At 47.1% G+C, this 17,284-nt stretch overlaps 2 protein-coding genes across 3 annotated transcripts in view; one reads left to right on the forward strand and one right to left on the reverse strand.

Annotated features, from left to right (window-relative positions):
* The window catches only part of IREB2 (iron responsive element binding protein 2), a 36,151-nt gene extending 32,216 nt beyond the window's left edge, over positions 1–3,935 (reverse strand). The window contains exon 1 of the mRNA XM_081925566.1: positions 3,774–3,935. Coding sequence (XP_081781692.1) covers positions 3,774–3,792 — 19 coding nt within the window. The 5' untranslated portion in view covers positions 3,793–3,935. The remainder of the gene's footprint in view (positions 1–3,773) is intronic.
* Positions 3,936–6,661: 2,726 nt separating this feature from the next.
* Positions 6,662–17,284, forward strand: part of MAN2C1 (mannosidase alpha class 2C member 1) — a 32,501-nt gene continuing 21,878 nt past the window's right edge. Inside the window, exons 1-8 of one of the 2 annotated variants that reach the window (XM_081925562.1) lie at positions 6,662–7,037; positions 9,072–9,197; positions 10,406–10,529; positions 11,681–11,751; positions 11,965–12,142; positions 14,674–14,863; positions 15,314–15,420; positions 17,043–17,153. In XM_081925562.1, the coding sequence (XP_081781688.1) occupies positions 6,919–7,037; positions 9,072–9,197; positions 10,406–10,529; positions 11,681–11,751; positions 11,965–12,142; positions 14,674–14,863; positions 15,314–15,420; positions 17,043–17,153 (1,026 nt within the window). In that variant the 5' untranslated portion in view covers positions 6,662–6,918. Of the gene's footprint in view, positions 7,038–7,102; positions 7,263–9,071; positions 9,198–10,405; positions 10,530–11,680; positions 11,752–11,964; positions 12,143–14,673; positions 14,864–15,313; positions 15,421–17,042; positions 17,154–17,284 lie in introns of those variants that run through there. The other variant, XM_081925563.1, reaches the window with a different exon arrangement.

Consider the following 17,284-nt stretch of genomic DNA (forward strand, 5'->3'; position numbering starts at 1 on the left):
CTAAAAGCCGCTAAACCGCTAATAGCGCTAATCCGCTAAGCTGTCAATGGGCTTGCTTCGCAAGAGCCTTCGCTATACGAAGAGCCTCACAGAACGGATTAATTTCGTCTTGCGAGGCACCACTGTATTCACATTTACTCCTAGGTAAGCACAATTGATCTAGACTGCACAGGAATGCATATTAACCAGCAGTGTTAGAAACTCACATATATAAGCTAGGTGCTAAATGGCTCCTTAAGTCAACGTTACAGTCACCAAAACGGAATGTCTAGTTGCCATTTTTGGGTAAGATGGCTCTAAAGTCTTATTTTTCAAATTACTGAATGGCTGTGACTGAGTCTCAGTTACAGTATATAGTTCAGATGACAACCCTGAGCTAGGTAAAAAACTTTGAGAAGTTAAAGAAGCCACTTTATCCAGGGACAGTCCATATATTGGCCTATTCCTACCTCTTTTTCTTATTCATAACGTAATAATATTCTTCCCAACTGTGAGCAGGGCAGTGGGGTGGGGTAAGTGAAGACAAGCGACAACAATTTCACTACTCCTGCACAGAAAAAGCATTCTGGTTCCTGAAATTCATTCTGATTGTACAGATAAAATAGAACTGATAAGGTGTGGTATCGGTGTGTGAAAACATTCAAGATCCAATGATCCCCAGGCATGCACCTCTAGATGGTGGAGATGTCAGGTGCCATCATGGCGCCCAGGCATCTTCACTTGGTTGCAAGTGGCCGACAGCCACGTGCCAAATTGCCCTGGCTAATTTCACACACTGTTAACCAGGTAACAAAAATAGGATGAAAACTATAAGGGTGGAGTTCTAAGTGAGAAAACACGTGTACAGTACAATTTGTCGGGCACTTAAATCTGCAAACTGATTGGAATAATGCATGAGAAATGCTTTTCCTACTTAAGTATTTATACTGCATTTCCTCCCCAAGAATTGTTTGTAAGCTCCATTAATTTCAAGGGCCTGGTTTACACACAATACATTATGTGCACAAGCCTCAGGACCCATGCATTCCTCCAGTGTGGTCAGGAGGAAGACACTGAAAGCTTTTGCTTCAGTTGTCAACTGTAGTTGTATTCAAAACTGGAAAAGCTGTATTTAGTATTAACTATAGTTTAGGGAAACAAGTTAAATTTTAAAATGTGCTCTGTTTCCACCCCGTCCCGCCATTAGCAGTAACCACTGTTAGCGACCACAATTACTGACCACTCTTCTTCTCAGTTTGGATGAAATGAGGGACCATTCTGTTCACTGCAAATAACTTGTGCTCATTCCCATAGCAATGAACTGTGGTTTTGTACTATGTTTGAATGCATTCTCAACATGCAAGCTTAGGAGTGCAGCTGTAAACATCAAAAATGTTTTTACATCTTCTATTGTAGATACGTTATTCAAATAATTTACTCAAGTTGTACCGATTACAATTCTAAGGAACAAACAGAACAATTTAGAGTGGCTTTGCACAATTTACTGCCACTAATCTTTAGATAGTGTGTAATAGATTAAATGTATTCTGTCTTCCAATCCTCTCTCAACCCTCCATTCTAATTATTCTATAGCTACATTTGGAAGCAGCAACATCTGGATGAATAAAAAAGCTCCACTGTGGTTTAACCGAGGGGATTTCCCCCTGAAACAGGAATACTGTACAGTATTAATCAGTCACAATTCAAAGGTCAGCATGCTTAGGCTGCACTTCTAAATACAATGCACCTACAAGTAAGACCCACTGAACACAGTGAGATTTACTTCTATAAATACATACAGGAATTGTGCTCTATTTAAGCCCTTTGGTTTGGGTGGGTTAAACACCAATAGCAATGTACTTTATTGCTACTCTGCCATTTTACAGTCCCCTGATTGTTTAAATACCAGAATCAGTTTCAAAGAGGCTAAAAAGCTTTATACTGTACTACTGGGGACTAAATTAAGAGTTTGCAGAACTAGAGGTTATGACTACGTGATTTTTTATTACATAACAAATATTTTGATTATAGCTTTAAGTGGTGTTTACATGCTTCATAATGGGCATATATATTTAAATTTCTTTACAAAAGTAGCCATACAAGTCTGATCATACTTATATAAAATATTGTTCCCATTAACATGCTTCATCATATTTGAGTAGCCTCAAGCAATTTTTGGGGGGAAATGTAAGGGTTAAGGCACAAGGTATACCTTCTTTTTTAAAAGTTATTTGAAGAAACAAACAAAATATCTTTCTCTTTGAAGGTTTGAGCTGCATAGATTCCTCACACTAGTAAACTGGGACATTCTGAAAAATGCAAGAGGGTTGTGCTCTATTCATTGCTACTATTCATAATTGGCCTAACAGTTTTCAAGCTTTAGTAACCCAAGCCCTTAAAAAAAAAAAAATCACCATTCCTCACAGTATGCTGACTTGCATTGAATCCAAGGGGAAAGTTCCTGGCCATTTTGCAAGCTGGACTCATTGTCTGGCGAGGCCATTTTGCTGGTGGAGGCTTTAACATGAAATACTTTTCAGTAAAGAGAATCATCCCCCAACTCAATCTTAACATCACTTGCATTTTCTATGCTGTTTGAGCATGCCCATCTCCTGCCATCAGCTGACAGCTTTTGCTGGGGGATAGAGGAATGCAAATATGTGGGAGAAATTAAAAGAAGCAGGAGCAACAGCGCAGACCAGCTCCTAAATTTCCCTTTTACATACTGATCTGCACCTGTCAAGCAATAATAATAATAATAATAATAATAATAATTTAAAATAACCAGGCTCTTCTGGCTGAGCAGCAAGGAGTGCAAAAAATAATAGGAAAAAAATTAAACACAACAGAGAGAGCATGAAAACTGTTACATGAGGCACAGAGGACAATTTTGTTTCATTTTCCCAAAGGCATAACACAAAAATCCGATCACGTTTATACCAAATAATAATGGCCTACTTTCTCACTTGAAAGAGGATGCACCTCAAACCTGTGTCAGGGCTGTGTGTGTGTGTATGCGCAAAGATTGACATTAAAAAATATATGAAGCAGCATTCAGTTAACTCCCTGCGCACAGGTAACTAGTGTGTCACAGCAAAGCCAAGTTTCTTGACACACCAGCTTTCTTTAAAAACAACTCCCTACACATAGAAAGCCAGGAGTGTGACATGGCAGCCCCCCCCCCTTACAGCACACATGCACAAATGGAAAAGTAGTTTATATAGTGTACACAAAGCCAGAGGACCAGAGGGCGTGCGTTTCTCTCCAAAACGCTAGCCTTCGGTGAGTAGAAGATATTTGTTTTTAAGTAGGGAGGAATGTTCACTGAGGGAACAACGCCCCCCCCCGCAATCCCTGCCACAAACACCCCCCCACCCCACGAAAACAAGGCCTCTCCTATTCCCCCAAATCAAGCGCCCAGAGGCGCAGTAAAAAAAATGTAACCCCACCCCATTCTTTGACTCCCCCCCCCCGCGCAACCTGAAGTGGCCCAGCCCTGACAGAGGTCAGCAGCCCCGCCCCCGCCTCCTCCGCTCCCTTTACACCGGGCTGGGGAGAGAAGATGGCCGACAGACCCCGGCCCCTCTGAAGACGGGGGGGGGGGCTGGCGGGGGGGGGGGGAGAGGCAAGCACAAAGGAAAAGGGACAGAAAAGACCGGGGGGGGCTCTGAGGTGAAATGAGGCGGCGACGGGAGGCCTGAGGGGGGGGGCGGCAGGAGAAGGAATGCGCTTGAGGAGGGCCGAGGGGGCGCGGGGTCCTTCCCTCCCTCCGCCCGGCTTCCCTTCACACTGACCTGGCCCGGCCGGCTCCATGTCACTCCCTCCCGAGAAAGGCGGCGGCGGCGGCGAGGGAGGGGGGCGCGAGGGGCCAAGTGCCCAGGAGGGGCGGAGTCTTCCCTCAAACGCCGCGAGAGGTTAAGCGCGGCGAGGAGATAACAGGCTCGCCTCGGCCCCTCCCTCTCGTCGCGGTGTGGGGGGGGGGGGCGGGAGAGCTCTCGCGAGAGCTCGGCCGCCGGCAAGAAAGGAAAGCGGCCGGAAATCTCGCGAGGCTCTACTGCGGGGAAGGAATAGCGGCGCTGGCCAGCGGGCCGGCCGCAGCTCTCGCGACACTTGAGCCCCGCCGTGTTTGTCGAAGGAGGGCAAAGGGGCCGCGTGCGCTGCCGCTGGGGGCGTCGCTGGCTGGGCCGGGCGAGGCTGCCCCCCCCCTCCGGAGGCAGCCCCTGGTCGGAAGGGGGAAGGGCTTGCTTGGGGCTGGGCTTCTTCCCTGCCGTGGTCGAGGCGGCTTCCCTTGGTCCTAGCGAAAGTGGCTGCTGCTGGGGAGCCCACAAAAGGGGAGTCCCCAGGCCTATGATTTGCACAGGCTCATCCACAGATGTTCCCTCGCCTAGGCTTTACACCTGCGTAGAAATGAAGTCACATTCTCGGAGGGAAAAGAAGCCCAGGGTCCATAGCTGTCAACTTTCAGACTTGAAAATAAGGGATCAGCAGCCTCACCTGTCCTGGGGACAGTCCAGTGGCGTAGCGTGGGGGGTGCAGGGGGGGCCGGCCGCACCAGGCGCAACATCTGGGGGTTCGCGTTAGGGGGCGCAAATCCACGGGTTAGGGGGTGCAAATCCATGGGTTAGGGGGCGCAAATCCACGGGTTAGGGGGCGCAAATCCACGGGCTAGGGGGCGCAAATCCATGGGTTAGGGGGCGCAAATCCACGGGTTAGGGGGCGCAAATTACTTGCCTTGCCCCGGGTGCTGAGAACCCACGCTACGCCACTGGGACAGTCTACGGAATATCTAACAATCCAGGATGGCAGCGGGAAACGGCGCTGGAATAAGGCAATGTCCCGCAAAAAAAAGGGAAGGTTGACAGCTATGCCAGGGTCTGATTCACCGAGAATTAACAGGGTGCCTGCTTTCTTTGAATTTTCCCTGCACGTACCTTGACATGCAGTCTTGAGTTAGCAGAGTCTCCTAACTCCTTTCTCTTGCACTCTCTTTTTTCATCTCTTCCTAATAAAGGCTATCAAAGCATGTGGTATAATTCCCACCAACTCCCCTCGCTGAAGACTTCACAGATTGCGCTGTGAGCATAGGACGCGGACAGGGAGCAGAGAGAAAGAGGGATCCACAAGCAGACATCATGCATGCTCAGACCATTAAGGCACTTGCTGGTGTCTCACTGCCCTGTGGCATTGGTTTGAATGGGCAGCAAGTTGGTATCAGGCGGAGCAGCGGCCAGGTGCTGAAGGGCTGAGCTGGGTGTGACAGCCACATGGATCTCCAAAGCTCACCTGCTGCCCTTGGGTGTGGTAGAGGATGTTGCTCCCTTTGCACTAGTAAGATTTAGCTGCCAGGCTGGTTGGGTTCCTGCCCCTTCCATGTGCCTTATTCATTCATGAGATTGGGTGGGGAGCTGAATGTGGCTCATCAGGCCCCCTTTTTTGGCCCACTGGATCATCTTCAGCCTACCCTCCTCACTGGTCCTGCTTCATGCTCTCCTTCAGTGCTCCTCAGGAGAGATGTGCCCTTGAACTTCGACGATGCCTCTTGCATGCCTGGGCAGAGAGGGGTGTGTGAGTCTGTATGGAAAATACCTTGCTGTAGAAAGGTAAAATCTGCTTTCATTGATCTACCCACTTTTGCCTCTCTACTGCATGGCCCCAGGTCACCCAGAGAAGGTGTTCTGCTTCTGTGTTAGAGGCACTGGTGTGGTGTGTGTTGGGCTAGGAGCAGTCAGGCCTTGATCAAATTTCAGTTCAAACCACGAACCTCAGTGGGTAACGTAGAGCAAGGCACCACCTCTCAGACTTGCCTACCTTGAAGGGTTGCTGTGAGAAAAAGAAGCAAGAAGGATAAATAACCATGTACAGTACACCACCCTGAGCCCCCTTGGAAGAAGGTGCTAATCAAACAAGGTACCACTGTTGCACAGGAGCAATGTATTTTTAAAGTAATTGTTACATTGTAAGCCACAGTTGGGGACGCAGGTGGCACTGTGGGTTAAACCACAGAGCCTAGGACTTGCCAATCAGAAGGTCGGCGGTTCGAATCCCTGCGATGGGGTGAGCTCCCGTTGCTCGGTCCCAGCTCCTGCCAACCTAGCAGTTCGAAAGCACGTCAAAGTAGATAAATAGGTACCGCTCTGGCGGGAAAGTAAGTGGTGTTTCCGTGTGCTGCTCTGGTTCACCAGAAGCGGCTTAGTCATGCTGGCCGTGTGCGGTGTGTGCCAGCTCCCTCGGCCAATAAAGCGAGATGAGCGCTGCAACCCCAGAGTCAGTCACGACTGGACCTAATGGTCAGGGGTAGGCACTGTTGGGGCCGTCTCACTGTGGACCATAAGTTGGGGGGCACATATTTTTTATAAATGCATTTTTGAAAAAAGGGGGGGGAGGGAAGAGCCTTGTCCTTTTAGAACAGCAAGCACACAAGGTTCTGTGTATTTTTGTGTGGTCTTTTTCTTTGGGAGGGAAAAATTGGTGGTCAAAACCTAACTATGTTAGACTTTGCCCTTTGGTGCTAACAGTGGGGGCAGAGGACTGTGACTGTCCTCACAGCAAGGCTCCCCAACTCCCTTACACATTCTGTACAGATTCTATTGCATTGTCTCGCAAAATAACCAGTCGTGGATCTTTCACAGGATATGCGCTATCCACATCCGGTAAACTTGTACTGTACACGTTGGGGCTCAGAGGAAAACGCAGTGCCCTCCTTTTGGCCACCAAGGGCATAAACTTCGCTACTGTGGAAAGTGAAACTGAGGGGAAGGACGGAGACTTCGTTTCCTTCATACGCCTGCGCCTTAAAAAAAGACAACTCCGCTTTCCTGGAACCCGAGAGCCGCGCATTCGGGAGCCCAGGAGAGGCGGAACCATTGTGCTCAGTTGTGTTGTGCAGCGGAGATATTTACGTGCCGTACCAAAGGGATTAATTTTTGCGTTTGGAGAGCCATGGCGGGGTCCGGGGCAGAGCTAAAACCTGCCGTATTGAAGCACCGGCGAACTACACTCGAACGGGTCGAAAAGTTTATCTCCGAGATATACTTCACGGACTGCAACCTCCGGGGCAGGTGGGCTTGTGCTGGTCCGACACCTAAAGCCTTCCCCATTCTCCCCACCTGGCTTCCTTCTTCACGCAGCGCAGCGTTAAACTACGGAACTCCCTCCCACAGGAGGCAGTGATGGCCACCAATTTGGATGGCTTACCGTCGCAGTTTCATGGGGGAGAGGGCTATGGATGGCTACTAGCTGCGATGGCTGTGCTCTGCCTCCAACAATTGGAGCAAATAACACTTGTGAATATCAGTTTCTGGAAACTGCAGGGGCGGGGGAAAGTGCTGTTGTGCTCAAGTCCATTGGCGAAGCCATGCGGGGAGCAGGAAGGGGCAACCGCTCCCCCAAATCAATTCAAATCAATACAAATGAATAGCTAACTGAGTTTCTGCACACACCCCCAACAAAAGGCCTGCCCCCTCCTGGACTAGATGGGCCAATTCATACAGCTATTCCGCCTAGCCTTCAATTTGAATTAACCTGATCCTCTGTTCCCATTTCCCTTTCCTTTTCTATGAAGAAACCCTTCTGGGATCCCACTTTTAAGCTCTTCCCTGGTCTCCTTGCCGGCCCTAGTAGGACCAACTTGGCCAGTTAGCCCTGGTGATCATTTGATGTCTACTGACTGGGTTTCTCCCCCCCCCCCAAAAAATGACCCCTGAATTTTAGAATTTTATTGACATTGATGCTGCATTTATGCTGTGTTTTTATGCTGTTTTTAAGTCGCACTTTAACCAATGTTTTATATTTGCTGTTAGCTGCACTGAGCCCGGAATTTTAAATCAGGAAGGGCGGGGTATAAATAAAAAAATATTTATTGATTGATTGGATCCAGTAGACTCTTCTCATGGTTATTACATTCTTAAGAACACACAGTTTGGCCTGCATGGGGGATTTGATGTGACCATATTTTAGAAGGTGGTTGTGGCCATGTTGGGTCCAGAGGATAGCACAATATAAGTACTGTACGGTTTAAGAGCCTTTCGAGAGTCCTGTCTTTTGCTGTTAGACGCTACATGAGACTTCCAAGTTTCAAAGTGGCCCTTGTAGCCCCATCTTTTTAATCATAGAATTGTGGAGATGGAAGTGACCCTGATGGTCATCTTGTCCAATCCCTTGCAGTGTCTCAACGAAAGCATTCCCGGGTTTGGACAGATTGATCTCCAGCCATTGTAACTGTTTGCTGTGAAACATGCCATCTGATTTCTACTTCCACAGTTGGAGTCAATGCTGCTTCTGAATACAGTGGTACCTCGGGTTAAGAACTTAATTCATTGTGGAGGTCTATTCTTAAAAGGTACCACTTTAGCCAATGCCCCCCCCCCCGCCGCTGCCGTGCGATTTCTGTTCTCAAGCAAAGTTGTCAAGCATCTTTTTCTCCACAGTGACCCATCAGATTTATTTTATTTATTTATAATTATACTTGTACAGTGGTACCTCAGGTTACAGACGCTTCAGGTTACAGACTCCACTAACCCAGAAATAGTACCTCGGGTTAAGAACTTTGCTTCAGGATGAGAACAGTAATCGTGCTCCGGCGGCCCGGCGGCAGCGGGAGGCCCCATTACAGTGGTGCCCCGCAAGACGAATGCCTCGCAAGATGAAAAACCCGCTAGACGAAAGGGTTTTCCGTTTTTCGATGCGCTTCGCAAGACGAATTTCCCTATGGGCTTGCTTCGCAAGACGAAAACGTCTTGCAAGTCTTGTGATTTTTTTCGCTCCCCCCCCCCTTTTTCTAAGCTGCTAAGCTGCTAATAGCTTTTTAGCCGCTAATAGCCGCTAAGTCGCTAATAGCGCTAATCCGCTAAGCCGCTAATAGGGTTGCTTCGCAAGACGAAAAAAATGCTAGACAAAGAGACTCGCAGAACGGATTATTTTTGTCTTGCAAGGCATCACTGTAGTTAAAGTGGTGCTTCAGGTTAAGAACAGTTTCAAGTTGAGAACGGACCTCTGGAACGAATTAAGTTCTTAACCCGAGGTACCACTGTATACTGCAATTTCATGAAAAATATCAAAGAGCTGATGACACTGAGGTGTGTGTTTCACTGCAGGTTGTTTGGTGCTTCCTGCCCGCTGGCATCTCTCTCTTGCTTTGAAACCTCACAGCGGATTCCATATGACGAAGCTGTCAGACAAGAATTTAGGCCTGTGAAAGTTGGAGACTGTTTTGGAAGCACGTACGTATTCCCTTAGAGGCTAATGAATTAAAGGAACATATAAACTATCCCTTCTTCGTGTGCCTCCTCCATGAGATGTCTGGAAGGCGGTAACATGAGAATCGCCTTTTCTTCAGTGGCTCCCCATTTGTAGAATGCTCTCCCCAGGGAGGTTCATCCAGACCTTCATTATTAATCTTGAGGCACCAGATGAAAACATTCCTCTTCAACCAGGCCTTGGGCTGATTAATATTCTATGGCCTTTTTAATGTGTTTGTGGGACGAGGGGGTATTGTTTTGTTTTAACTATTTATTTTGTGCTTTTATCCTGTATTTTTATCTTGTAAACCGCCCCGAGATCTTTGGGTGAAGGATGATATATAAATTAATAAAATAAAAATATAATAGGAACACAGGAAGATGCCTTATACTATTCAGACCATTGGTCTGTCTTGCTCAGTCTTGTCTACACTGACAGTGGCTTCCCAGAGTTTTGAGCAGGGAATTTTCCCCAGCCCTACATTCTTGAGTCACAGCTATGGAAAGCTGTAGGTAAAGGTAAAGGTACCCCTGCCCGTACGGGCCAGTCGTGTCCGACTCTAGGGTTGCGCGCTCATCTCGCTTAAGAGGCCGGGAGCCGGCGCCGTCCGAAGACACATCCGGGTCACGTGGCCAGCGTGACAAAGCTGCAGCTGGCGAGCCAGCACCAGCGCCGCACACGGAAATGCCGTTTACCTTCCCGCTATAAAGCGGTACCTATTTATCTACTTGCACTTAGGAGTGCTTTTGAACTGCTAGGTGGGCAGGAGCTGGGACCGAACGACGGGCGTTCACCCCGCCGCAAGGATTCAAACCGCCGACCTTACGATCAGCAAGTCCTAGGCACTGAGGTTTTACCCACAGCGCCAACCGCGTCCCTCCCACAGCACCACCCGCGTCCCTATGGAAAGCTATGGGACAAAGCAAATTTGAGCGGAGTGCCGTTACATCAGGCTTATTGCCCCATCTTTTTCCTAGACCCTCATAAGTAACATCAATGGTGTGTGCTTTGGTTGAGCCAGGGATTTCAGGCCCCTTTTCTGATTGAAGCGTTGGGCGAACACTAATACATTTCTTGCCATCCTAGTGAGATAGTTATCCTGTGGAAATTAGAAGTATTGTATTGTATTGTATTTATTTGTTTATTTTTTTAAAAAGTCACCTGAAATTGTGCATGTCACTTCCCTAAGATGGAAGACCTGCTGGTTCAAAGTAGATCTCAGCATCCCCAGGGAATGGACAGGAAAGGAAGTCCACCTTCTTTGGGAAAGTGAAGGAGAGGGAATGATTTGGAGGGATGGCCAACCTGTGCAGGTAAGTGACAACCTCACCTGGATGTGCAGAGTGCTGATTAGCTAGCGCTCATGACCATATGAAAGTCTTGCATCCTGCCCCCTTGCCCAGAGTAGAATTAAAATACATAGATGGGCTCCTTTTAAATGGTGCTGAATTTAACTAGAGATGAAACAAGCCAGGCAGATGATTCTTTCTTTCTTTCTTTCTTTCTTTCTTTCTTTCTTTCTTTCTTTCTTTCTTTCTTTCTTTCTTTCTTTCTCCCTCTCCCCCTCCCTCTCCCTCTCCCTCTCCCCCTCCCTCTCCCTCTCCCTCTCTCTGTTCTTTGTTGGTGGGAGTTGGCAATGTCCACAAAGGGTTCAGAGTCTAGTATATATGTCAGGCTGTGTGAAGGGAGAAGCAGCAGATCTTGCCATGCAGCTGAAAAGCCCTCACTGGCTTTTGCAAGGAGGTAGTGTATATCTTTGTACAGCATTCAATTGCCAATGGTTAGTGACAAGTCAATGATTGTGTTGGCACGTTATGCCCCATGTTCCGTTCTAACCTTTTACAAAAAGGTTTAAAAACCTAAATGGCTCAAATTCAAATACTGATCAGCAGTAACATCTAGACCATGGGAGCGTTTCAGCCCTGTTCTTGAGTTTGTTTAAAATATAAAACAGCTTATCTTATCTTCTATTCCTTTCTTTGAATTTGTGCCATTAGGTTTTTAAACCTTTCTGTAAAAGCAGCACTAGAATTTTCACAGTTGGGTCCTCAATCCTTTATTACTGCTCTTTGCTTTACCTAGGTTGAGCTAGGATTATAATACTTCAGAATTTTGGGGGGTTCGACCCCTTTATTTGAATTTTGGCCATTTAAAGTTTATGATTTTTCTATTTTCTTCTGAGGAAACCGAATAGTTCAGTGAAACGAGGTTTGTAGCCGGCATCCCATTAAGTCTTTGTTCAGTTTTAGGTTTTTCTAATTTTTTCCCTTAAGCGTTTTGATTTTTATTATTTCGTTTATTTCCACAAGATAATATTTCTAGTCAATTACTTCTCATTTCAGGGATTTTCACGGTATTTCATTTGTTTTGTACATGTTCTGTTTTAGGCAGTGTTGTCCACTACTGTGTTACATTTAAGTGGTTACCTCTGATCCCCTCTCTCCCACCCCCCAAAATCTGACAGGGTTTGACGCGGGAAGGTGAGAAGACCAGCTACATTCTGACAGATAATCTAAAGGAGACGGACCCCCACAGGTGAGCAAGGAAGCCCTCTTGGCCATTCTTTCGTTTTTCTAGGAAGGTCAGGTTGCCTATTTTTGTCCATTTTCTTTCAGCAGTTGTTCATTTAAAAAGAAGTCAAGACCGTGTTGGCTGAGGGTGAAGAGTGTTGCAAGGCACTGTGTTTGCTACCCCTGGATTAAACAGTTAGATGGCTGATGAGATTGCTGACATTTCTCCCTTCCCTAGCTTGACCCTGTATGTGGAGGTTGCCTGCAACGGTCTGTTTGGAGCTGGGAAAGGCAGCATGATTGCACCACCTGATCCTGACAAGAAGTTCTCCCTGCAGAAGGCAGAGCTGGTGGTCTTCAACAGGGAGGTCCATGAACTTCTGGTAGACTTTGAGATTCTTCTGGACATGGCTAAGGTAAAGCTCATGCTTCCTAGATTTGTCTTCAAATGCTGACTGTGCACTGGAGGAAGTCGCCTCCCCCATTGCCTAATTCAGTTGTTCCTAAACTTTTTGGGGTCACCGCTCCCCTGGTTCTGTAAACTCACCCTCGGTGCTCCCTACTCTACCCTATAAATAGCATTATTCAGAACAGCACTTTGCATGACCTACTAAGGAAGATAGTACAGTGGTACCTCGGGTTAAGTACTTAATTCGTTCCAGAGGTCCGTTCTTAACGTGAAGCAAAGTTCTTAACCTGAGGTACTATTTCTGGGTTAGCGGAGTCTGTAACCTGAAGCGAATGTAACCTGAAGCTTATGTAACCCGAGGTACCACTGTAATGCAATAAAATTCGGAACATTAGCAATCAATTGCACATTTATTCAAATCCAGTTCAAACTACTACTTTAATTAATTCAACAAAATGATAAAATTGATCAAGAGATACCAGCTTTACAATGTCTGACAATCATTTGCACCTCTAGCAGCACCCTGCTGGCCCCTTGCCTCTTAACACCCCCCCCCAATCCCACTGCTACCCCCAGGGAAAAGGGTGGCCCATCCCGTTTTGTTGCCTGAGGCAAAGGAGGAAGGTGCCGCCTTGTGTGTGTGTGCCCCACACCCTGCCCCCCTTGCTGCCTCAGTAGGGTGGGGTGGCTCAGTGGCGTAGCGTGGGTTGTCAGCACCCGGGGCAAGGCAAGTAATTTGCACCCCCTAACCCGTGGATTTGCGCCCCCTAACCCTAACCCCCAGATGTTGCGCCCGGTGCAGCCGGCCCCCCCTGCACCCCCCCACGCTACGCCACTGGGGTGGCCTCCTCTGTCTGCTTCATGGATGGGCCAGCCCTGGCCAGTACTGCCTACTTTGGGAACCATTGATCTAATTAATTAGAGGTTTGTGAATGTCCCAAGCAACTGTGGGCATCTCGGGTCCATTCAGTTCAGGATGGTCTCTCATGACTGGTCTCTCCGGGGTTTCAGTCAAGGTACATTCCTAGCCCTACTTGCCAAGGGTTGAATCTGGGATCTTCTGCATGCAAAACAGTTGCTTTCTCCATATTTTGTGAATTCACACATCACACATCAGCTTGGATTGGGTGTTTAGTTACAGTCTGTGCATATTCTTGCTTGCACACAAGTCCCACTGTTTGCTTCTTAACATACTGAGCCAGAGACTTAGAAAATAGTAGATTGTGGTTTGGCCTGCACTAAGTGTCAGAATATGGCAAGTGCTGCTGCCTTTATTTGGGACTTGGTTTCCCTGAACAGCTTAGGTCCAGGGTACTTCAGGCCTGAACCTTTATATCTCAGCTCAGTCACTGAGATAACCTTTAGGAGCATCCTTGCTCTTTCTCCAAGTTGGCAAAGCTTGTTTGACAACAGTGAGAAACCAAACCTTGAGTGCCACTGGCCCCATCCTGTGGAACACCCTGCCAATAGAGGTTCAGTGAGTGTCTTCTATGCCAACTTTTAAATGCCTGCTGAAATGTTTTTTATTCTGCCAGGCCTACACAGGCAATTAAGAATACTTCTCCCACAATGGTTTGTTGGTGCTTACTTTTAGCCTTTCTTTTTTGTTGCTGTCCCAGAAACTCCAGCGGGTGTAGAATGCTGCAGCGAGGCTCCTCATGGTCTCTGCCATGGGAGCATATTCACCCAGTGCTTTTCAAGCTGCACTGGCTCCCAGTGGAGTACAGGGTCAGATTTAAGGTGCTGGTTTTGACCTTTAAAGCCCTTCATGGCCTAGGACCCTCGTACCTACGGGACCGCCTCTCCTGGTATGCCCCATGGAGGACCTTAAGGTCCATAAATAGTAACACCCTAGAGGTCCCGGGCCCTAAGGAAGTTAGATTAGCCTCAGCCAGAGCCAGGACCTTCTCAACTCTGGCTCCGGTCTGGTGGAACGCTCTGCCTCATGAGACCAGGGCCCTGCAGGATCTGATTTCTTTCCGCAGGGCCTGTAAGACAGAGTTGTTCCGCCTGGCCTTTGGCTTGGAATTGGCTTGATCCCCTCCCCCTCTTTCTTTTTTTCCTTTCTCCTTCTGTGATGGAACTCCTATTTGGGGACTTCCCTGGCTTTTTTCTGGCCCACAAAGGACCAGTCTGGATAGTTGGCCTTGGTGAAGACTTGACATTTTCATCACCCAAAAAGTTTTTGATTTGAGTTTCTACTGAAAGGAGGCTGCATTTTAATGTTGTATTTTAATCTTGTTTTTAATTTTTATTTCAATCAATTTTTTTTTATATCTAGTGTTAGCCGCCCTGAGCCGGGTCTTGGCTGGGAAGGGCGGGGCATAAATAAAAAATATTATTATTATTATTGCTTTTAACTTAAAATATTTTTTGTGCTTTTACTGTATGTTTTTTACCATTTGATGTTGTAAACTGCATTGATATGTTTTGTGATTTAGTGGTATATACAAAACAAATACCTAACAGTTCCTTGGTATAGGCTTGTGTGGACGACATATTTTGCCAGCATATGGTTAACGTTTTCCTGTTACGCAGCTTCTTGGGGAGGAAAACCAGCGGAGCTTCCAGGTACTTTACACAGCCAATCGGATGGTTAACCTGTGCGATGTTGCCAACCCATCGACTTTTGCTGCAGCGCGCAAACTTGCCTGCTCCGTCTTCGGTCAAAAGAATGGAGAGAGTCAGCATGTCATCCAGGCGATGGGCCATTGCCACATTGATTCCGGTAACAAGAAGTGCATTTTGGCACAGTGTTGTAGGGAGGGCACCAGCAAAAGTGGCTGGGGTGGGCGGCGGGTGGTTGTCCTGAACTGCAGGCCCAACAGAGGGCTTGTGGGAGAGGTGGGATGCAGGGATACCAAATAAGGATGCCAAAAACATCAGAATGACCGGTTCTAGTGCTTTACTAAAGAAAGGTGTAGACTTACAGCACAGCAGCAGCCTGCCAGATCTCTTAGTCTTTCAGTTGCCAGATGGACATGGCAGCAGGGAGATGGTTTGCCTGTCTAGTCATGCATGCGGCTGACAAGATTCTGGTTTCTTCTGAATACCATGTGAGAGGCTTATTTCCTGTCTCTTCTGCTATGGGGCCGGGCAAGCTAGGATTGTGACCGCCATAGGCCACGTGGGCATCATAAATGAATAAACCAGCTCCTGCCTGCAATTGTCCTCTTAGCTTGGCTGTGGCCTTACGATGAGACGATCCGTAAATGTGCTCGCAGCTGGGTGACTGTCATACGCCTGATGGAGAAGAACCCGGAGTTCACCTTTGTTTGCTCACAGGTATTATTAATATGTCTATGTACGGGAAGGGATCTAGTTTAGGTCAAGGTCTGTGTTCCCTTCGTGGGTCAGCTTGTGGGGACCACATGCCAGTGGTGAGCAGTGCCAAAGCCATATACAGGCCCCACTCACACATATCCAGCCACAGCTTCCCAGCAGCAATGCGGATTACGACTATGTCCTGTTTGCGTGCTCACCTTAGCCTGATTGCCTTGTGTCAGGTGGGGCTGAGGCAGAGGGGCTGCAGGCTGGATCCAAGGAGCTAGTGATCAAACGCCCATGTTTTAGTTGATTAAATACAGTGGTACCTTGGTTTAAGGGACGCGGGTGGCGCTGTGCGTTAAACCACAGAGCCTAGGACTTGCTGATCAGAAGGTTGGCGTTTCGAATCCCCGCGACGGGGTGAACTCCTGTTGCTCTGTTCCAGCTCCTGCCAACCTAGCAGTTCGAAATCACGTCAAAAAGCACGTCAAAGTGCAAGTAGATAAATAGGTACTGCTCCGGCGGGAAGGTAAAGGACGTTTCTGTGTGCTGCTCTGGTTTGCCAGAAGCGGCTTAGTCATGCTGGCCACATGACCTGGAAGCTGTATGCCGGCCCCCTCGGTCAGTAAAGTGAGATGAGCTCTGCAACCCCAGAGTCGGGCCACGACTGGACCTAATGGTCAGGGGTACCTTTACCTTTGTTTAAGAACAGCTTAGTTTATGAACAACTTGGATTAAGAACGCTGCAAACCCAGAAGTAGGTGTTTTGGTTTGTGAACATTGCCTTGGAAGAAGAACATGTTCCGCTTCCTGTTGGGTGTAAATTGAGTCTCCCGCTGCTATGGGAAAGCACGCCTTGGTTTAAGAACGCTTTGGTTTAAGAATGGACTTCCGGAACGGATTAAGTTCATAAACCAAGGTATTTAATCAACTAAAACATAGGCGTTTGTATTGCAAATGGTGGTGAATGTGAGTTTGTTGCACACAAATATTTCCTAACCTGGTATGACTAGAGACATTATTGCTAATGAAAAATTATTTCTGATGAAGGAACTAAATACAAAATGAAACGCTGCTCTCATGGCACTACTCTTCTATGGTCCTGGAGAACTGAAAGGGTTGCATGTACTCCGACTGATCTGTGTTTTGTAACTGAGGGGCACATTGATTGTTAGCTCAAATTTTTAGAGTCATGCTTCTCCAAATCTGGATGGTAGCACTTATTTTTCGCACACAAGTTGCAGGTGTGGGTACAGGATGACGACTTTTCATTATATTAAATTTACATTACAGGTGCCACATAATACCTGTTTCACATTGTAAGATCTGAAACATAGTGTGTGGCAGCATTTACACTTCGGAATTTCCTGCCTATTGATATCAGGCAAACACCTTCACTTCTCTCTTTCAATGCTTAGTAGAGCCTGCCCAGATGTGTAGAATGTAGATGCGTGTTCTAATCTGTTTTTAGTTTCTTGCTGATTTTGTTTTGTGAATATTTTAAAGAGTTGCCTTTACTTGATGTTATTGCTTTATTCTCTTCCTAAACCACTTTGAGGAATTTTTTTATATTTTAATAACGAAGCGGTGTGTAAATTAATGAAATAAATAAATGAATGTGTTTGTCATTTTCAATGCAGGCTCAGCAGTTTGAATGGGTGAAGAACTGGTACCCTGGGTTGTACTCTACAATTCAGAAGTTTGCGAAAGAAGGGCGTTTCATTCCTGTTGGGGGCACTTGGGTGGAAATGGTAAGAAGGAAAGCACCCTTCTCAGTATCTGGGCCACGCAAGCGACCTGAGGCCAGAAAATCTCACCTTCTGCCTGCGTTGCAGATGTTGAACTGAGCTTCTTTTTACCTTAGAGTTATGTACTGAAGTTC

The sequence above is a fragment of the Podarcis melisellensis genome, assembly GCF_964234715.1.
Source record: "Podarcis melisellensis genome assembly, chromosome: 9".
In the NCBI taxonomy this organism is placed as follows: Eukaryota; Metazoa; Chordata; class Lepidosauria; order Squamata; family Lacertidae; genus Podarcis; species Podarcis melisellensis.